The sequence below is a fragment of the Pantherophis guttatus genome, chromosome 18 (genome assembly GCF_059756535.1).
Source record: "Pantherophis guttatus breed Tessera chromosome 18, ASM5975653v1, whole genome shotgun sequence".
In the NCBI taxonomy this organism is placed as follows: domain Eukaryota; kingdom Metazoa; phylum Chordata; class Lepidosauria; order Squamata; family Colubridae; genus Pantherophis; species Pantherophis guttatus.
This window is the reverse complement of record NC_142080.1, coordinates 1,255,001-1,277,072: the sequence shown is the minus strand read 5'-3', so window position 1 is coordinate 1,277,072 and position 22,072 is coordinate 1,255,001. Positions and strand designations below refer to the sequence as shown.

At 45.7% G+C, this 22,072-nt stretch overlaps 1 protein-coding gene across 2 annotated transcripts in view; it reads left to right on the top strand.

Moving 5' to 3' along the window:
- Nucleotides 1-1,817: 1,817 nt before the first annotated feature.
- RORC (RAR related orphan receptor C) overlaps nucleotides 1,818-22,072 on the top strand; it is a 41,242-nt gene continuing 20,987 nt past the window's right edge. The window contains exons 1-2 of one of the 2 annotated variants that reach the window (XM_034435679.3): nucleotides 1,818-2,215; nucleotides 14,563-14,592. In XM_034435679.3, the coding sequence (XP_034291570.1) occupies nucleotides 14,574-14,592 (19 nt within the window). In that variant the 5' untranslated portion in view covers nucleotides 1,818-2,215; nucleotides 14,563-14,573. Of the gene's footprint in view, nucleotides 2,216-3,095; nucleotides 3,258-14,562; nucleotides 14,593-22,072 lie in introns of those variants that run through there. The other variant, XM_060694263.2, reaches the window with a different exon arrangement.

Below are 22,072 nucleotides of genomic sequence, written 5' to 3'. Positions count from 1 at the left end.
GTTGGGCAGGACCCAGCCTGCTTTTGTGGGGGTGCAGCGAGGGCCTCCCCACCAGGGGGCAGCACAACCCGTGGGACGCACGCCACTCCTTCCCAGGGAGAAGCAGGCTAGGAAAGAAAAACTGGTCAAATGGGACTCAGTCGCGGGGTTGTAAATTGAGGTAAAATGACCTGCTCTTTTCAGAGAGTCTTGCCAGGATTCTGTAGCACTGAAAAGCGGTCTAGTCAGTTTCACTGCTTTTTTTTTTTTTTTTTTTTAATTCTTCTGATTTCTGTCCTGGCTTTTGACTAGATGGGTTGGGGAAATAACACGTCTTGTTTTGTAAGCAAATCTTCCTTCCCTGGATGAAGAGGTCGAACGAAACCCAGCTAAAGGAGTGTGGTGGTGGGTTTTTTTGGCTCCTCTTTGGCTTCTCCTCTTTGCCCCCTTTCCATAAATTCGGAACTGGGATTTTCATTTTCTAGTTTTTTTTTCCACCCGGGGGAAGAAACCTGCCGGCTGGCAATCCTGGGAGTTGAAACCCAAGGTGGACGTGGGTGAAGGAAGAAGGGCGGGTTTCCAAAAAAAAAAAAAAACCCGAGAATGCTGTAATATCTTTTGCTGCACCTGTGAAATTGCTGCCTTCTAGCAAAGCGGCGATTAATAGGCCCAGCAGCCCCTGCGGGCCGGGGAGGTTCCCCAGGTTGGCATTTCAGGAAGGCGGTTGGCATCTGGCACAGGTGAGATGCCACCCCACACACCACCACCCCTCCGAGCCTGTCTCGCTGCCTGAACCGCCCGGTGTGTGGCAGCCCCGGGCGAGGACCCATGTGCCCCAGCAGCCGAGCACGTAAACAGTAATTATCCCTGGGGACTGACTGAGGGTGTGCCCAGCCGAAGGGGTGGGGGAGGGGACGCCGGTAGGGATGTCGCCCCTCCTTCCGGGGCAGGGTCGAACTGGCGCCCTTTGGAAGGGCTGGGAAGCAGCGCCCATCATCCCCTGCCTTTCGTTTTGAGGACCAGTTCTGCACTTTCGGCAGTCTTCTTTCAGTCTCAGTTCTGCACTTCGGCAGTCTTCTTTCAGAGTCTGGTAGACTGCCCCTGCGCAGGGAGCTCGCCAGGGAGGGAGCTCACTTCGAAGACAATGTTTTGTCTTTTTTGTACACACACAAACACACATACGTGTGTCACGCCTTCTTTCGAGCTTCGGCCTGCAAGGGAGCTGAGTGGAGTTTTTGCACGTCTGTCCCTTTTAGCACACAGGTACACACTTCAGGCCTTCTCTCAGGCGTGGCAAAGACCCCAGGGACATTTTTGCAAGCACACACCACATGCGTGTGTCACGCCTTCTGTCCTGCCAGGCCGGCGTGCAATTGCACACCAGCGGAATCTTATTTTTTTTCCTTCTTCTTTGCACACTCTTCACCTCTCCATCATTTGTTTTACACGCGCGCACAAAAATCACTGCTTCTCCGGGTCTCGGTCCGTGCAACGGACTCGGGAGATTTTTCTTTTGCACGCTCTTTATCTCTTTCACACGCATCTCTTTTTTTTTTCTTTTTTGCACGCGCACCGTCCTTCCTTCCTCCTTCCTCTCCGGCTGGGCGTGCAAGGGACCCGAGCGGAGTTTTTTGCACACCCTCTACTAAGCTCTTGATTTTACACGCGCGCGCTCAGTGCCTTCCTCCTCTCTCCAGCTGGGCGTGCAAGGGCTTTTTGCACGCGGGAGCCCACGTGCGTGGCGGGCGGAGGGAGGGAAGGGAAGGGAGGGAGGGGGCGGCCAGGGGAAGAGGGGGGGGCGGCTGGCCCCGATCCAGAGGCGCCGGGTTGTGTAACGCAGCTGGGCGGTTGCTGCAGCCTCGGCTAATCGAGCGCTGTCGGAGGGAGCCCGGGGTGGGTTGGGGGGAAGAGGCTGCCCCGGTGCCATGGCTGCCTGGCAGACCGGAGGGGGAGCCTCGGAGGCTTCTGCCCCGCCGCTTTCCCCCGCGGGACCCTCCGCCTTCCCCGGGTCCGCCTTATTAGCAATATTAGTAGGAAATATTAGTAATATTTGCAGCCCGTCCCGTTGGGAAATGGGCTTCCTCCGCAGCTCCAGTGCCGGGCAGGAGTTCGTCGGGTAAAAGCCCGACCTTGCCCAGGTCTCCAGGCTTCACCTGGGGGATTGCTCCTGGCCCAGCCGCGCCCGCAGAGGCCGAGAAGGGAATCAGCCAGGTAAAGGAAGGCGGGCATGCCACAGGTAAGGTTTTCAGGTCCCCGGGAGAACTTTTCGGGGCTCTTGAAGGGCGAGGGAGAGAAAAGGCAGCTTCACCGGTTGAATGACTAGTTGGAGGAGGGGAGGGGTCTCTAGGGTGGGGAAATCTCCCCTATCTGGCTGCACTACCAACTCCATCATCCCTGGCCAGAGGAATAGGGTCGGGCGAGTGGGGCAGAGCGTGGGGGCCCTCATCTATAGCCGAGCTTCACCGGTTGAATGACCAGTTCAAGGAGGGGAGGGGTCTTTGGAATGGGGAATCTCCCCTATCTGGCTGCACTACCAACTCCATCATCCCTGGCCAGAGGAATAGGGTCTGGCGGGGGGGCAGAGCGTGGAGGCCAGCTTCACCGGTTGAATGACTAATTGCAGGAGGGGAGGGGTCTCTAGGGTGGGGAAATCCCCTATCTGGCTGCACTACCAACCCCATCATCCCTGGCCAGCGGAATAGGGTCGGGGGTGTGGGGCAGAGCGTGGGGGCCCTCATCTATAGCCGAGCTTCACCGGTTGAATGACCAGTTCAAGGAGGGGAGGGGTCTCTAGAGTGGGGAAATCTCCCCTATCTGGCTGCACTACCAACTCCATCATCCCTGGCCAGCGGAATAGTGTCTGGCGGGTGAGACAGAGCGTGCCCCCCCCAATCTATAGCCGAGCTTCACCGGTTGAATGACCAGTTCAAGGAGGGGAGGGGTCTCTAGAGTGGGGGGATCTCCCCTATCTGGCTGCACTACCAACCCCATCATCCCTGGCCAGCGGAACAGGGCCGCGGAGCCGAGCTACACCGGTTGAATTTCCGAGGGAGGGCGTGGTGGGGGAGGGCGGGACGGGGACGGGCCAGCTCGGTGCGCCCCTGCCGGCTGCGCGGAGCCCCGCAACCATCGCGGCCGTCGCTCCGGAGCTTCGGGCCGCCACTGGTGTTGCCTGCAGCCGCCGAGGCGAGTCCCCGGGCCGGTCCGGGACCCCCCGATGGAAGCCGGCGACCCCCGCGGACCCGGAGCGGCCAAGCGCGGCCGGGACGCCCCCCGAGGTAAGGACCCCCGAAGTGGGGAGGCGCCCCTTCCTCTCCCCCGCCCTCCCAAAGGGGGTCTGGCTGCGCCGCATGGGCCGTGGAGTCCTGCGCACCTGGGAGGCAGAGGATTCGCGACTCCCCTTCTAATCTTGGGGTCCCCTTCACCCTCTGCCCCACCCCCAAACTGTCCGGTCTGGGGGGCTCTTTGATGCTTTTATTAAGGGGAGGGGTCTTTTTAAAACTTTCTGCGTTCTTGGGCGAAGAATGAAGTTTCTCTTCTCGGCTCCCCAAACTTTTTTTTCTTCTCGCTCTTGCGCGGTCCAGGCTTGGAGAAGGAGGGGGGGTGTCTCTGGGGCTCCCTTCTCACCCCATGGGGGGGGGTTCCCCCATTTGCAAGAGGAGGGGCAGAGGATAGGGAAGGGTATTTCCCTCCCCACCCCCCTCCACGTTTCACATCCACCCAGCAGCTTCCTTAAGCTTCTGCTTCTGGCTAGGCTGGGCCACCAATTCCCATCGTCCCCAGCCTGTTGGGTGGAGGATTTGGGGGGGTTTGGCAGGGATGAGATCATTTCTGGGTCATTTTCTTCATTTTTGGGGGGCCAGCGGGGTGGGGAGGACGCGACCACTTGGATACATTTCAAAAATCTAAAACCTTTTCCCACTTAAGGCAGGACTACCACTCCCATGTGGCTGGACAGGGATCCTCTTCGCCTGCTCTGGCAAGGGGAATCCCAAAATCCTCCCCCTCTGCAATCAACTTCTGCTGGATTCATTCCCCCCCCCCTTTTTTTTGGTGCACCATCTTAGCAAGCTTGGCTTCCCCTCCAGGATTCTAGTCCTCATGAAGGAGCTCTCTGGAGATTGTTGACAAACCCGTCTCCAGCTGCCCAGAACTTCAATTAAGTCATTTGCAGCACTTTGGAGGCCTGGTTTTTGTGGGAGAGAGAGAGAGAGAGAGAGATAAAGAGAAAGAAAGAGACAGAGACAGAGAAAGAAAGAAACACAGAGAAAGAGAGAGGAGAGAGAGAAAGACAGAGAAAGAGAGAAGCAAAGAGAGAGGGAGGAGTGAAGAGAGAAAGTGAGGAGAAAAAAGAAAGAGGGAAGTGAAGAGAAAGGGACAGCAGAGAGAAAGAGAAGAGTGAAGTGAGAGGAGAGAAGTGAAGAGAAAGAGGGAAAGAGAGGAGAGAAAAGTGAAGAGAGAGAGAAAAAGACAAAGAAAGTGAAGAGAGAAAGAAGAGTGAAGAGAGAGGAGAGAAAGAAGAGGAAAAAAAGAAGTGAAGAGAAAGAGGGAGAGAAAGGAGAGGAGAAAAAAGAGAAAGAGAAAAGTGAAGAGAAAAGAGTAAAGAGGGAGAGAAGAATGAAGAGGGAGAGAGAGAGAAAGGAGAGAAAAGTGAAGACAGAGAAAGACAAAGAAAATGAAGAGAAGAGTGAAGAGAGAGGCGAGAAAGAAGAGAAAAAAGAAAGAAGTGAAGAGAAAGAGGGAGAGAAAGAGGAGAGAAGTGAAGAGAAAAGTAAAGAGAAAGAGAAGAGTAAAGAAGGAGAGAAGCGTGCAGAGGGAGAGAGAGAAAGAGGAAAGAAAAGTGAAGAGAGAAAAAAGAGAGAGAGAGAAGAGCGAAGCGAGAGAACGAGAGAGAGAGAGAGAGATGGTATCTGGCTTTGAGGCAGAGAAATATGTGAGATTGCAAACGCCCCCTCCCAGTTTCTGGTTTCGTTGCCGGGTGTCCTCGGCCTCTTTCCCTAATCACCCCTTTTGCCCTTTGACCTCCAGCGCAGCCCCTCTTGGATTGGGGGGGGGGCGGCCGAGAGGGGAGACCTCCTGCTGCCTGATATATAGATATAGATATAGATATAGATATAGATAGATAGATAGATAGATATGATTTTCTAAGAAATTATTATTATTATTATTATTATTATTATTATTATTATTATTATTATTAATAATAATAATAATAATAATAATAATAATAATAATAATAATAATAATAATAATAATAATAATAATAATAATAATAATAATAATAATAATAATAATAATAATAATAATATAAGAATTGCATTGGGGAGATTTGGGTCCTTGCAGGCAGCTCAGAAACATTTTTAAAAAGGAAACATTTCTGCTACTTGTTACTGGGTTTAATGTTATGAGAAAACTCTTCCTTTTATCCTGCAAGGAGCTGGAGAAAATAAAATAAACTTGTTTCTTTTCCCCAGCTCTATAAGATGCTTCTCACAACCCTGCGAGGTAGGCTTTAAAAAGCCAACTATTTGAACCCGGGGATATCTGAGGGGCCTTCAGACCTGCTTGGAATCGGGGTAGCTCCATCCTTACCTTAACTTAGCAATATATATATATATATATATATATATTTACAATCTAGTTGCTTTTATTGACTCATTCCGCTTTTTGTTTCCTCGGGCTGGAAACTGACCGGACTCGAGTCAGTTTTCCTGGATCTTTCCAAAGTGCTCTCAAAGGCAAGCACGGTTGCCAAATAAACTTTTGTTTATTTATCCTTTTTCCTGGTTAGGCAACCTACCAAGCCAACTAACTTAAATCCTGGCTTAGAAATTGCCAACAACTGTCTTTGATCCGGTCTGTTTCTCCAGCCCTAAGAAGGAATCCGAAGCTGACCTAGTCAGTTTCACTGCCTCTCCTTCCTCTGGCCGTGCCTGGGAGTTTCCTTTCTTTTGAAAGCTTGATCAGTTGGGAAGCCAAGCTGGCGAAATCTCACCCTTCCTTCCAGAAGCTTCTCAACGTCGCCATTTTATTTCTTGCAAATGTGAATTGCATGCGGGGCTCCGATGATGGGAAGGAGTCACCAATACAGGGAGTCCTCGACTTACGACCGTAGTTGAGCCCCAAACTTCTGTCGCTGAGTGAGAATATCCATCAAGCGGAATTTTGCCTCGTTTTACGACCTTCCTTGCCACCGTTGTTAAGCGAATCCCCACCATTGTTAAATTAGTCACATGGTTGTTAAGCGAATCCAGCTTCCCCATGCACTTGGCTTGTCGGATGGTCGCAAAAGGGGATCACTGGACACCCCCCCCCCAGGATACTACAACCGTCATAAATACAAGTCAGTTGCCCAGAGTGTCTGAATTTTGATCACCTGACCCTGGGGATGCCATGATGGTCATAAGTGTGAAAAACCCTTTTTTTACTGCTGTCGTAACTTTGAATGGTCACTAAATGAACCATCGTAAGTCAAAGACTACCTGTATCCTTTGGTGTACCGGAAAGAGGTGAAAAAAAATGGGGGTCTCCCAAGCTATATCCAGGAATTTGCAAAGAGAGACAAGGCGAGAGGCTGAGGACTAGCTCCTTGATTGGCCTGGCAAGTATTATTTTTTTTCCCAAAAAAATTTTTTGGGGGGGGCTTTGCAGCCGCTGGGCAGCTCCCGCTGAGGCAGAAGCATCTCCGGGCTCCGAGTTCGAGGAGAAAGCAGCCGAGGGGGCAGATGGAGTCGGAGAGGGGTGTCTCCTTGTGGCGAAGGACTTAAGGGAGGCCGGGAAAACTGGATTGTGTGTCAAAACGACACAATGCAAAAGAGAAAAGGAGTGTAGCTGGTCCTGCGCGATTCCGGGAACGATTGTGATGGAAAAACTTGGAAAAATCGTGTCGTTTCTCTGGGAGAAAACTTCCTGCTCGCTCCCTCCTTTCTCTTCCTCCAATTCTTCCTTCCTTTCTGCAAATCGGAATGGCAGATTGCGACAGCCAAAAGAGCCACAACTGAAGTCCGGCCAGCGAGCCCAGCTGGGAAGAAAAAAAAAATAAATAAATCAGATTTTCTTCCTTTGGCATGTCTTGAAGCCAGCGCTGGCCTGATTGGAGGCAGAAAGAACTCTGTGCATGCTCAGAGAATCCTAAACTGTGACAGGGAGGGTGAGGATGGGGCTTAGCTGGAGGTCCCGGAATCCCCTCCGTTCCGGCAGGGCCAATAAAGAAAGGAAGGCCGGGGGAGGAGCTATGCAAATCGGGTCCGATTCCGGCAGAGGGGTCGATAATTCCCGAGTGATCTCCGAGTGGTCTCCTTTCCAACTTGGGACGCCGGAGAAACCTTTTGCGATGGGCTTGCTTCCAATCAGGCGCCCTTTTGGTGCCTTGGACCACAGTGCCCATCATCCGCGGATCCTTGGAGGAATGGGGAAGGGAGGGCTACCCCGGCGGTGGCCGGTTCCGGGGTGCAAACGAGATTTGGGGAGCGTTGGCGAGGACACCCTGTGTGTGTGTGTGTGTGTGTGTGTGCGACTTGGGCGTTTTGCGTCTCGCACGTCGGGCAACCCCCGTAGTTACATCATCTCTGGGTGTGTGCGGGGTTGTGAGCCAGCTCGGGCGGGGCCTGGAGTCTCTCCCAGTGGGCGTTTTTGTGTGCTTGTGTGTTTGTGTGGGGTGGCGTGTGCCTTGACGTGAGGCGTGCGTTGGACGGTGGGAGACGGGGGCATGCCAGCAGGGTTTTGAACCAGGCCTGGCATCGCTTAAGACTCGCCTGGGTAGGTAGCGTGCCTTTCTCTGAACCGTCTGGCTTCAAACCTCATTCTCCCCTTTCCCGTCTCTCGTCCTCTCAACAACCCTGCGAGGTAGGACAGCCCAAGGAGGAATTAGGTGCCAGTTAGAGGCTTTGCAAGCTTCCTTGGCATCTGTGCCACCCAGGGGCCACCCGCTTTGCATTACAGGCTGCCCACATCTGGGTGAGCGGCCCAGGGCATGAATCAACCAAAAACTCATCAGTGGTGACTCTGGAACTCCTTGCCACTAGAACGTTCGCGCTTAGAAGAGCTCTTGGAGACGGCTGGCTTTGCATTTAGCTGGTTGGTCTAGATGTCCTCTCGAATCCGGGGCCTTCAAACTTGGCCACAAAGTTTGGACTTCATCTCCCAGAATTCCCCCCCCCCCAAGCCTTGCAAAAGCATTTAACTGGAATAGCTTCTCCAAGAGCCCACCATTGGCTGGGCTGGCTGTGATGTCACGGAAGGATTCAACCAATCAGGGGAGCAGGTTAGCAGGGTGTCCAGGCAGAAATGCAATATGATTTAAATTAAATTAAATTAAATAAGGGATATTACTTTGGGGGGTGGGGATCCCTCTCTGTTTTTCTGCCCCATCAGTAAATCTATTTTTTTGGAAAAAAAACAAAAAACACTCTGCACTCCCTCAGGAAACCCACCAACCTTCTCAATCCAGTTTGACTCTGGTTTGAAAACCAGCCCAGAAACCCAGGAAAAAAAGTTTCTGGAAAGTGGTTTGGAGCGCCTGATTTAACCATGGCTTGGAGGAACGCTCGGTTTTTTTCTCAGGGTGGCCTGGCACTCTGTCCATGGGCAGAGGCACCCCGGCTGAGCATCGGATGTGCAAAATGCTCCAAATTCGGAGCAGGTGCTCCAAATCACAAATGGCAGATCCTTCTCTTTTTTTTTTCTTTTTTTTTTTGCATTTTTTGAACTCGCCACCCCAGAGCCCCAAAGACCCCGTTAAAAAGGGCTCCCGTCCCATGGATCCATATATGTTGGGGATGTGCTGCTTCTTTCCTCCTCCCTCCTCCCCTCAACTTCCTCTCCTGCTTTTCTTTCTTTCTTTCTTTCTTTCTTTCTTTCTTTCTTTCTTTCTTTCTTTCTTTCTCTCTCTCTCTCTCTCTCTCTCTCTCTCTCTCTCTTACTCACTCACTCCCTTTCTTTCCCTTTCTCTCTCTTTCTCTCTTTCTTTTTCTCTTTCTCGTTCTCTCTTGCTCTCTCTTTTTCTTTTTCTCTTTCTTTCTCACTCCTTTTCTTTCTCTTTCTTTTCCTCTTTTTCTCTCTTTCTCTTTCTCTCTCTCTTTCTCACTCATTCTCTTTCTCTCTTGCTCTCTCTCTTTTTCTCTCTCTCTCTCTTACTCTTTCTTTCTCTCTTGCTCTCTTTCTCTCTCTCTCTTTCTCTCACTCACTTCCTTTCTCGCTCTCTCTCTTTCTTTTTCTCTTTCTGTCTTACTCCTTTTCTTTCTCTTTCTCTCTTTTTCTCTCTCACTCACTCCCTTTCTCTCTTGCTCTCTCTCTTTCTTTTTCTCTTTCTGTCTTTCTCACTCCTTCTCTTTCTCTCTTTTTCTCTCTCACTCCCTTTCGCTCTTTCTCTTTCTTTTCCTCTTTTCCTCTCTTTCTCTCTCTCTCTCTCTTTCTCTTTCTCTCTCTTTCTCACTCACTCCCTTTCTTTCTCTTTTTCTTTCTCTTTCTCTTTTTTCTCTCTCCCGCTCTCTTGTCTTTTCTCTCTCTTGCTTTCTCACTCCCTCTCTTTCTGTCTCTTTCTTTCTCTCTCTCTCTCTCTCTCTCAGTTTTGATTTTTACAGCCTGGGAAGGCAGGGAAGCTTTGCAGCTGGCTGGCGTTGGCTCCGCGCCCCGGGACTGGCTGCCTGCCAGGACCTGGTAAGGGAGTTATGTAAGTGCCGAGTTCAAACGAGGACGGGCTGACGGTAGCTCAGCCGGCCACAAGCCGATTTCCCCAGCAAAACTCTTTCAAGGAGAAGATTTGGGGTGGGGGGCAATGCCATCCTCGGTGTTTTTTCAGCCACGTTTTTTCCTTCTGCCTTTGCCAACTCTTAGGAAGCCTGTTTGGGGAGGGGGTTGAAAAGGGGTCCCCAAGAATTAACTTTGCCCCCCCCCTTTGCCTCTTTCCACACCCACCCACCCACCCACCAGATATATAGATAGATAGATATACTGGTTGCTTGCAACGAGTTTCTTGCAAGCCGGCAGGGTGAGCTTGGGTGCCTTCTGGCTGCAACCAGTACTACATTTCCCATCATCTCTTCCCCGGCTGTGCCCTCTCTTTGGATCTGAAAGGGGGGGGGTTTCTATGGAGGAACTTCCTAAAGACCACCTACCCCTTTGGCCAGGAGGAGGAGACACGCCTAGTTTAAACAAAAGTTTTTTAAAGTTTGCAAAGAGCTAGTTTGATTGTGGAGAAAGGTTGCGTCACCGAGGATGGGGTGAATTGCTTGGTGTGTTTTCTTCCTTCCTTCCTCCCTTCCGTCCCTCCCTCCCTCCATTCCTCCCTTCTTTCCATCCCTCCCTCCCTCTTTCCTTTCCTCTCCCTTCCTCTCTTTCACTTTTCCTTCCTTCCTCCTCCCCTTCCTTTGCCCTTTCTCCCTCCTTCCCTCTCTCCTTTTTTCTTGTTCTCTTCCTTCCTGCTCTCCTTCCTTTCTTCCTCCCTCTTTTCTTTCACTTTTCCTTTGTTCCTCTGCCTGCCTGCCTACCTACCTACTTGTCTGTCTGTCTGTCTATCTATTTATCTATCTGTCTAACTAACTAACTAACTAACTAACTAACTTTTATTTATCATCCATCCATCCATCTGTCTGTCTGTCAGTCTATCATCTCTCTGTCTTTCTGTATCCTTCCTTCATGATTGTTGCAAATAACTCGAGGCTGCAAACATCTCACTATCAGTTTATCAATCAGTCTTAAAAAGACATTCTGGCTTTTTAATCCAGAGTAGACCCAGCTCTCTTATTTCAGCCCCCCCTGCTATTTTCTGACCAGATTTATTTCAAGAGACCCAGATTTCTTCAGGACCTCTTGAAAAAATAGCATCGTTATTTACTTTATTCATTAAACATGAAACTCAGTCAACTGAACATTCAAAAATGCATCACAAATACCATTGACTGGGGCTGATGGTTGATAGGGGTTGCTGCCAGCGTCCGTGGGATCAACCAAGCATCTTCTTAAGATGTACGATGTTCCGAGTAGCGCAGTTTTTTGCAGTTCCGCTGGTGTTATTGCAGGAAGATGCAATTTGCTGTTGTATGTTACAAAATTCTTGGACATGGTACCAAGTGCCCCGATGACAATGGGTATCACGGTTACATGTTTCATCCATAGCCGTGTAGTTTCGATGGCCAGGTCGCGATATTTCATGATTTTTTCCCAGTTCTTTTTCTTCCACTCTGGCATCTCCTGGTACCGCGATGTCAATGAATTGTACGTTTCGGTTTTCGACAACACTGATATCTGGCATGTTGTGTTCCAAGTGACGATCCGTCCATATTCGAAAGTCCCACAAGATCTTCACCTTCTCGTTTTCTATAACTTTTTCCACTTTATGTTCCCATGACTTTTCGGATACAGCAAAGTTGTATTTTTTTACATAACGATTAATAAAGTGGATTAATTTAGCAACTCGGCCGTGTCTAGCTTTGTAATCAGTTTGTGCGATTTTGCTGCATTACCATATTAAATGTGAAACAGTTTCGACTTTGCGGTTGCAAAGCTGGCAGTTTGGATTGTCGGTGGATTTTTGTAGCTTTGCTTTCATGGCCTTAGTTTGTAGTGCTTGCTCTTGAGCAGCCAGTATTAAACCTTCCGTTTCTTTCTTGATGGTTCCCATCTTAAGCCATGCCCATGTCAAGTTGTCATCACATTTTCCTTCAATGTTTTTCAAGTGCTGTCCATGCAAAGCTTTGGACAGATCTATTTAATCTGTCATCCAGCTGTTTTTCCTTATATTCTGCCTTTGTTTCTGTTGTTTTTGTAATGTTCTCCGTTTTCACAGCCTGCAGCAAATTTTCTGTGCTTTGGTTCACATAATAATTCAAACTTTGTTGTTGTTGTTGTTGTTGTTGTTGTTGTTGTTATTATTATTTGGGGAAATGAGCACAAAGAGAAGAAACAGTCCCGCTCCGAACTGTTTGCCCTCAGACAAAGCTACTTTAAGGGTTTGCTTCTAGGTAACCGTGATGTACGTTCATTTTCCTTTGTTGCGAAAAGAATGAATCCTTTCTTAGCTACGTTTTCTCCTCCTTCCTTTAACCGGCCTTTTTCTCGTGTCTCCCTGGCGCGTGGATGAAGTGAGGTAGCATTTTCGTATTTTGCATTTTCTTAGGAACAAACTTGAGCGAAGTGCGATCTTTGGAAGCAAAGAAAAAAGTAGGTTTTATTATTATCCAAATACTGAACAAACAAACAAACAAAAATTTTCATCTCATTTTTAAATTTCTGCCCCACTTTTGCTGCGTTTGGATCCGGCGTTCACTACTTCTGGCTCGGCCATGCTGATACTTGCACGTTATGTTTTTGATCGGCGAAATTGCCTGTTTGAGGATTAAAAGAAGAAGAAGAAATTCAGAGGAAAAAAAGGACAGTTTTGTTTGTGAGTTCCTCCTGCCCACCCTTTTCTCTCTCTCTCTCTCTCTCTCTCTCAAATTTCAGCATGCACCGTTTTTGGCAATCTTTTCATCTGTTCATGAAAGCCGCAAACTCAGATGTGCTGATTTATATCAAGGAAGAATCAACGATGAAATTCTGCAGCAGTCACCCTGTTGATATTTGCTTGCAAAAAATAATAATAATAATAATACCCCAAAAAGCAAAACTCTGGGCTCATGAGGACTAGTAGCCTTGTTTTCTGGTTAAATAGGAAGGCCTGAGCCTTCTTGGTTGACTGATTCCTGCAATGCAGTGGCAGATATGCAGAATATTCCAGGGGCGTTGGGAATAACCCAAGAGAGGCGATTCAGTGGAACACCGAAATAGGGGGGGGGGAAATAAGATTTGTTGCATTTTAGGCGTTTTGTCGACTCTTCCGTTCCTAAAAGTTTGCAGGGATGGAGAAGAGGCTTGGCTGTTTTGTTTTTTTAACATGCACAAACAAAGATAAACACACAAAACACCCTTTGGTGTGCGCACAGAAAGGTTTGCGGTGTTTTTTTTAATCGCTCTTCGAGGTTGCAGAATTCGAACTCCTGACCTGTCGATTAGAGATCTGTGAAGAGGCAGTGAGATTTCTCCTCATTTGATACACTAGCTGTGTATTAAAAGAGCTCCCCCTTGTGGCCAAAAATAAATGGCCTCCCCGTTCTCCCACGGCTCTTTTGGGGTGGGGGGGTGGGGGTGATGCTGCTCCTTTTAAGCCCTGCCCTCCCTTCCCTTCCCTTCCCTTCCTTTCCCTCCTTCCTGCTTCTCCTCCTCCTCCCCTCCTCTTCCCATTCTTGTTCTCATTTTCCTGTCCTCCCCACAAAACCCTACTCCCTTCTAGCACTGATAATGTTAGCTAGTTGGGTCATGAAACGTCAGCGAGAAAATCACCAAACTCGGAGAGCACCAAAGATTCCACAGTCGTCGTAGTTGTCATCCTCCTTTCCCTCTTGCTCTTCTTCCTCCTCTTCCACTTCCTCCTTGCCACAACGCCCGCTCTCCTCTAGCACTGATGATGTTCCCTAGTTGGGTCATGAAACGTCTGCAAGAAAACCACCCAGCTCAGAAAGCACCAAGGAGCCCACAGTTGTCCTCTTCCTTTTCCTCCTCCTCCTCATCGTATCTTCCGCCTCCTCTTCCCTGCAAACCCCACACTCTTCTAGCACTGATCATGTTACCTAACTGGGCAATTAAATGTCTGCAAGAAAACCACCAAGCTCAAAGCACATGAAGGATGATTCTTCTTCTTCTTCTTCTTCTTCTTCTTCTTCTTCTTCTTCTTCTTCTTCTTCTTCTTCTTCTTCTTCTTCTTCTTCTTCTTCTTCTTCTTCTCCTTCTCCTTCTCCTTCTCCTTCTCCTTCTCCTTCTCCTTCTCCTTCTCCTTCTAATTTTTTTCTCCTTCTTCTCCTTCTTCTCCTCCTCCTCCTACTTCTTCTTCTCCTTCTTCTCCTTCTTCTTGTTGTCCTTCTTCTTCTCTTCCTCCTTCTCCTTCTAATTCTTCTTCTCCTTCTCCTTCTTCTTTCTCTCCTTCTTCTCCTTCTTCCTCTCCTTCTTCTTCTTCTCCTCCTCCTTCTACTTCTTCTTCTTCTAATTCTTCTCCTTCATCTTCTCCTTCTTCTTCTTCTCTTCCTCTTCCTCCTCCTCCTTCTAATTCTTTTTCTCCTTTTTCTTCTTCCTCTCCTTCTCCTCCTTCTTCCTCCCCTTCTTCTTCTTCTCCTCCTCCTTCTACTTCTTCTCCTTCTTCTCCTTCTTCTTCTCTTCCTCCTCCTCCTCCTAATTCTTTTTCTCCTTTTTCTTTTTCCTTTCCTCCTTCTCCTCCTCCTTCTTCTCCTTCTTCTTCTCTTCCTCCTCCTCCTCCTTCTTCTAATTCTTCTCCTCCTTCCTCCTCCTCCTCCTCCTCCTCCAAGCCCATGGTGCTTTGCCTCCCCTGTTGCATCAGGTGGACCATTGACTAACCTCCCGTGGCTGGTGGCTCCTTGTGGGAAAACCTTCCATGACGTTGCAACATCTTGGCCAACAGCCTGGCCGAGAGGGATGTGGGCGAGAGGCAGCGATCCCAAGATTGATGCTTTGGGAAGGGCAGTTTCAAAGCTGGCATCTCCGTGGCCCCAACAGGCCTTGGTTTCAACTCTCCCTTCTTCTTCTTCTTCCTTTCAGGAGCTGCGGCCATGAAGAAGACACACACATGTGAGTACCAATGGCCCCGGGGGGGGGGCTTGGGGGCTTCTGGGTTTCACTTGGTGGGATGGACGGTGGGAACAGGCTCTCTGCTCGATTCGGAGTTTGCAAAGTTTTCAAGAAAAGATCAGACAGCCATTTGGCCAGGATGGTGTGAAGACTCCTGCCTTGGGCAAGGCGGGTGGGGTCGGACTAGATGACCTCCGAAGGTCCCTTCCAGCCCTTTATGATTCTGTGACCCTATCATTTTATTTACTTATTACATTTGTTTGCTATCATTATCCCTCGATTATTCTATCGTTCTGTCGTTTCATTTCTTAAATTTGTTGTCATTATCAATCCTATTATTCTATCATGTTATTTATTTATTAAATTTGTTTGCTATCATTATCCCTCGATCATTCTATCATTCTGTCGTTTTATTTCTTACATTTGTTCATTATCAATCCTTTAGTTCTATCATTGTAGTTATTCTTTAAATTTGTTTTCAATCGTTACCATTCGATTATTCTATCATTCTGTCATCTTATTTATTTCTTAAATTTGTTGTCATTATCACTGCTATTGTATCATTTTGTCATTTTGTTGTTTTATGTATTTCTTAAATTTGTTATTATTCTATCATTTTATCATTCTGTCATTTTGTTCATTTCTTACATTTGTTATTATTATTTTATTATTCTATCATTTTGCCATTCAGTCATTTTATATATATATCTTAAATTTGTTATTATGATTCTACCATTCTATCATTCTATCATTCGGTTGTTTTCTTTATTTCTTAAATTTATTATCCTCGTCATTCTATTATTCTATCATTTGGTCATTTTATCTATTTCTTAAATTTGTTATTATTATTCTATCATTTTATCATTCTGTCATTTTATATATTTCTTACATTTGTTATTATGATTCTATCATTTTATCATTCGGTTGTTTTCTTTATTTCTTAAATTTATTATCCTTGTCATTCTATTATTCTATTATTTTGTCATTCTGTCATTTTATTTGTTTCTTAAATTTGTTATCATTATCATTCTGTTATTCTTTCATCGTGTCTTTACCGTTCTACAATTCTGTTGTACAATCCTTTTACAAGCTTGTCTTTTCCCGTCGTTTCGATGAGCGGCAAAAGAAGATTTTTCTGCAGCTCTTTTTGACGTGCGCAAAGCAAGCTCCACACCCAGAGAGATCCACAAACACACTTTTCTGTATGTGCAGAGAGACTGGAGTTTATTTTTATTTATTTTTTTAATTTAATTCTGCTCTTCAGGATTTGCCAAAGGGGAAGGGAAACGTTCTAATTGCGAATTACAGAACTGTCTAATTTTAGTTAGGATTAGATTTTTGACTTGTCAAAGGAAAAACTTCCCGGTTGTGTTTGAAAATAAGCACTTGTGCTGTTGTGTTGTAAAACTTTGATGAAGGGCAAAACGGGGATTTTTGGAGTGCCCAAAGGGGTCTGGCTAGATCTAACCATGGTTAGTGTTTGATCTTGGTCTCCTGCAATCCAGAAACAACCCTAATATTAAGTAGAAAGAGAGGCAGCTGAGGGGAGGGGTTCCCGGGGGGGGGAATTATTTTGAGCTGGGGCTGAGATGTCTGGGGAGTGGGACTGGGGGGGGGGTCTTCCCCATTTGGCATTGGGGGTAGCAGAGAAACCCCGTTTTGATGGCCAAAAGCTCTTTTGGAACAAGCAAACTTTTGCCAAATTTCTTTTGGCAAAAAGTTTTGCCGATTTTTACGCCCCCAGTTTCTAATCCTGGAATTCAGGGATCTATCCCGGATCGATGGAGGCGGATGGCGAAGCTTGTTTGTGACTTTTCTGGAGAGATCTGATCTAGGTCTGATCTGGAGGGATCGAAGGAGGCTGCCGTTGCTAAACTCGGTTAATCTCCAACCCTGATTCGGCAGGATTTTGAGCCATGCGTTATCGGAAATCCATTTTGTTTGAGAAGCCCTGATTGTGCCGGACCTCTAACCAGCTTTCGGGAAGGGCGAATTAGCCATTTTTGCACCGTGCTCCGAAGCTCGATCTCTGTTCAATCGTGGTTATTCTTTGGCTTGGCAAGTTGGAAACATGGCATTGGGGCCCGGTGGCCCCTTTGCAAGGGTGACGCCAACTCCTGGTCAGGAGCAAAAAAGGCAAGAATTCCCAAAGCTTATCACCGTCTTGCCTTTCCCCTGTGGGCCTCTGCAGGTAGACTGCTCCTGGTTTGGGAGGCTCAACGGAGCCGCCGTTGAAACCTATTTATCTTCCTGGCTTTTAAGCAGCTATTTGTCTTCCTCACCCTGAAACCAAGAAGTGAAGCTGAAGAAAACCATGTCTTTTTTTAAAATTATTTTATTTTTGTCAGTCCCCAAATCTGGTTGTTTTTTTTTAAGAAATTTGGGGCCTTTGGGCGTGGGAGGTGGGCGCACCTTGGCTTCCTCTCTGCAGGGTGCCTGGCACAGTTTTCTTGTGTGGTGCAACCCCATCCTGTGTGCCCGATCAGCATCATGGGTTCTTGCATCCTTTGCTGGCGTGTGCAGTACCATGTTGGCCCCACCAGCACCCAAAATGGGGGGAAGGGGCTGTGGAAATGGATGTGTTCCTCCTTACGTCAATGCTACGAGCTTGCGGTGACCCCCCAAAAACACAGACCTGCGTGTTTTGCCCATGTATAGTCATCTCTCTTAGAAAAGCGGACGAGATCTTAAATTGGGACTATCCCACGCCATTCCCCGCCCAGATGGAAAAATCACAGAGATATCCTGTTTGGGCTTTTTAAACCCTTTTTTTTAAAAATAATAATAATAACGGGGAACTAACCGAATCATTGGAAATTGTCCCATTCACTCACTCGCCTTCCTTACAAACCATCCCAAAAATCTCAGCGAGGGGAAGATTTATTTTTTTTTAAACGTATTCATTTATTAAATTTCTACATCGCCCATCTCACCTAAGCGACACTAATTCAGATAAAAAAGGGCCATTTAAAATCATCATCATCATCATCATCCTCACGCTTTTAGGGTTGAAAAGAGACGGAATTTTTCATCGGATAAAACGAATGGAGGAAGTCTTAATTATTACCAATAATTCATAATCAGTTAAATAATGAAAAGGACCTGGGGAGGTGGGGGAAGCCTTAGGTTTAACAACGATATTGAGTAGATGCCCCAACACTCTTGATTTAGTGTATAATTATTAAGGCCTCATTGGTGTGTTTTTTTTTAATCTGTCTTGAAAGATGCTGAAAAGCTCAGTTATCTATAAACAGTCCAGAGTCAACTCTTGTGAGTGAGATTGGCAGTATCTAAATTTGATAAGCAAAAGTAAATTAAAATGGACTGTATATACATATATATAAATGTTAGGTTTGTGTTATTTTATCAATATTATTATTATTTAGTATTAATATAAGAACGAATGCAAGAAATGAATATGGCGGTAAATTTAATTGTTAAGACACAAAGAATTGTATACCTAGATGAAGCACTGTTTAATGTAAAATGGAATCTTTGTATTAAAAGATTTTTTTTAAAAAAAATTAAATTTTTTCCCCCCAAGATCCTAAGAGAGGCTGCCATTTCAGAAGGGATCTCAAGATTATATCCCACCCCCACCAATTTTCACTCCCCCCCCATCACTGACTTCTCCGTACCTGCAGAAAGAGTGACAAACGAGATTGGCCAAAGACAGGTCGCTCGAATCAGTGAGCCAATCTGCATTCCGTCAAGACGAGAGAGAAAAAACGAAAAGCCAAAAAAAAAAAAAAAGCTCTTTTTAGCCCAAATATTGAAAGACTTGCTGACGGAGCCCCTGTCTCTTTTCTCTCCAAGTAGGAAGACCCCCTCCCCAAAAAAACAACATCCCTCTTGCTTTTTTTTTTTTTGCTAACGGAAACTTGGTCCTTTTTTGTGGTCGTTCTGTTTCTCGTTCTTTTTTCGTCTTTGCGGTTTTGAAACTTTCCAGCCCGCTGCTGTCGGTTTCTCCCTTCTTTTTCCCCACCCCCAAAATACAGACGGGGCTTCCGATTGGCCCCGGGGAATGACAGTCTTGAGGTGAGTACATCACCTGGAGGCTTGCTTGCTCCCAGACGTGTCTTTTCCGAAACGAGAAAGAAAGTTATAGAAAATTGGACCGGCGTTCGCCAACCGGCCTCCCAGGTTTTGATCTTAGCATCTGGCATCCCCAGGTGCTGAACAGGTGTGGTAGAATCAAAGCGCCAGCCTCTCGGAAGCTGCCCCACAACCCAGTGGCATCATGCGAGGTACCAGTGGCACTTGGGATGGGATGTCAGAGGGGGCACTGCTGTTGTTTGGTGCCCTGGGAGCAGAAGTTTGCAAACTTGTTCAGACCTTGAAACGTTAAAAAAAAAAAAAAAAGGAAAGAAAAGTTTCTTCAAGCTTCTTGAAGCTTTTAAAAAGGCAAGTTTATTCAAAGTTTTTGAAACTTTTAAAAAAAAGTTTATTCAAGCTTCTTGAAGCTTTTTAGAAAGAAAAGTTGCTTCGAAGTTCTCGAAACTTTAAAAAAGAAAAGTTTCTTCAAACTTCTTGAAGCTTTTAAAAAGAAACGTTTCTTCAAAGTTCTTGAAGCTTTTAAAAGGAAAAGTTTCTTCAAAGTTCTCGAAACGTTTCTTCAAACTTCTTGAAGCTTTTAAAAAGGCAAGTTTATTCAAAGTTTTTGAAACTTTAAAAAAGAAAAGTTTCTTCAAAGTTCTCGAAACTTTAAAAAAGAAACGTTTCTTCAAGCTTCTTGAAGCTTTTAAAAAGAAACGTTTCTTCAAACTTCTCAAAACTTAAAAGTTTAAAAAGAGAATAAAAGTTTCTGCAAACTTCTCTTCTAGAAGCACAGCTCCCATGGGAGAAAATTGTTGTGTTTGAGCAAGCTTTCCCCCTTCCTTTAACTATCCTCTTGCAGAGTCCCAGAAAATTCTCGCAGAATCTCAGTTTGGGGGGTGGGAAACCAGGTTTATTGTGGCATCCTTTTTTCTACGCTGCCGGGTCTCGAAGAAACAGAGTCTGATCTCATCTGGGATTGTGTCTGTTGGTATGTGTGTAATCTGCTTGTCTCGCTGCGCTATGGATGAATGTTATGGTTCTTGATTTCTGTGATGGTTGCATTTTTGCCCGACTTGTTCACCGTTTCGGAAACTCTGAATGCCTCTTTGGGTGTCTCCTGAAAATCAGATGAAACTATACAGGAGATAAGGGGAGATAAGAGAAGATAAAGCCAGCAAGTAGAGGTTTAATTTTGCAATATCGAGAGAAACTCTTCGAAATGCTGGGCCTGTTAGCACCAAGTACTCATTGTAAATTGGAAGGAGGAGAAGGGGGGGGGAGTAATAGAAAGAGAGGATGAAGGAAAGTGGAAGGAAAAGAAAAGAAAGGTAAAAGGGAGAGAGAGAGAGAGAGAAAGAAAGAAAGAGAAAGAAAGAAAGAAAGAGAAAGAAAGATTCACCTCATCTCTTATGTGCATTAATAACTCTGGTACTTAATTGAATAGAAATTGAATAAAGAAATAAAAATAAACAGTTGCAAGACTTAAAAACGATATTATTTCCATTTGAGGATTGCACTGTAGCGACCTGGGAGAATGGGCACAGTTTTGATGTAAATTCGGTCCCAGTTCCCCTTGGAGAGCAGATAAATTGTTCAATTGCACCCAAAATTAACTAGAGTCAGTCAGTCTGTCTGTCTTTCTTTCTCTCTCTCCCTTTCTTTTTTCTCTCTCCTTTTTCTTTTTCTCTCTTTATCTTCTTTCGCTTTCTTTCTCTTTCTCTTTTTCTTTTTCTTTCTCTTTCCCTCTTTTCTTTCTTTCTTTTTCTTTCTTTCTCTCCTTCCTTCCCTCCTTTCCTCTTTCCCACAAATTGACTATATTAAGGCAGAGAGGACACCCCATAAATTTTTACAACAACTCCTTTCTTTAAAAACCTCACAAGGAATTTAAGATCTATCCCCAACCTGGCCTAAATACATCCCTTTTTCCATCTTTCTCTCTATAGATGATAGGTAGGTAGGTAGGTAGGTAGATAGGTGGATGGATGGATGGATGGATGGATGGATGGATGGATGGATGGATGGATGGATGGAGAGATAGAGATATATAGATGTAGATGCTAAAATGAGAAAGATGGAAGCATCTCTACAGTAAATTGCTAAAGTTGAAAAATCTGTCAAAGCAGTAGATTTATGAACTGAAATTCTGGATTTCTCACATTGCAAAACCGAGATTCAGAGATGCATTTTTTCTTTTTCAGGAAGCCTTTTGGTGTGGTACGATGGGGGGCTTTTTAGTGGTGCATTTCTGAGTCTAAAAAGCAAATCGGTTTTGGGATCCTTTCTTGACACGATAAGTTTTATTGTTGGCCTCGTGTCAAACTGCCCTTTTTGTGTTTTACTGTTTTTATTAAAGTTTGTTCTAAGGTGTAAAACACAAATAGTAAAGAAAACTAGCAAAGGGAAGAAGAAAGGAAATCAAGAGAGAAAACAATTACTTTTTCAGATTTTTTTTTCATGGCCAAATAGATCCTATTTTTAGAATAGAATAGAATTAGAATGAATAGAATAGAATAGAATAGAATAGAATAGAATAGAATAGAATAGAATAGAATAGAATAGAATAGAATAGAATAGAATTTTTTATTGGCCAAGTGTGATTGGACACACAAGGAATTTGTCTTTGTTGCATAAGCTCTCAGTATACATAAAAATACAAGATACATTTGTCAAGAATCATAAGGTACAACACTTAATGATAGTCCTAGGGAACAAATAAGCAATTAAATCATATTAGGAAACAGTCAATAAAAATCATAAGGATACCAGCAACAAGGTTACACTCATAGTCATAAGTGGAAGGAGATGGGTGACGGGAACGATGAGAAGATTAATAGTAGTGCAGACTTAGTGAATAGTTTGACAGTGTTGTGGGAATTAGTTGTTAAGCAGAGTGATGGCGTTCGGGAAAAATTGTCCTTGTGTCTCGTTGTTCTGGTGTGCAGTGCTCTATAGCATTGTTTTGAGGGTAGGAGTTGAAACAGTTTATGTCCAGGATGTGAGGGGTCCGTAGATATTTTCCCAGCCCTCATTTTGACTCGTGCAGGATACGGGTCCTCCGTGGAAGGCAGGATGGTAGCCATTGTTTTTTCTGCAGTGGTAGCCACGCAGTTGGAAATCTTGCTTTCAAATTCCTTCCTTTTCCTTTTCTGGATGGAAAAATCTTGTCGGGTTTTTCTGCAAATTCGCAGCCAGGCGTAGCAAAACAGAACCGAAACATGGAAAGGTTTATACAACCTCTCGGCACATGGTTTGCGTCCCTCAGAATATATTTGTAAAATGGCGATGCCTCTTCAGAATATTTTTGAAATATTTCTTGAAGGATGTTGGCTCTTTTTCACAAGGACCCAGAAAAGGGTGAAATGTTCGCTCGCCTTTTTCTGGGTTTTGCAAAGTGAGGATGGAGTTTTAAGGATGTTATTTGCAAATTCCTCCCTTTCTGGAA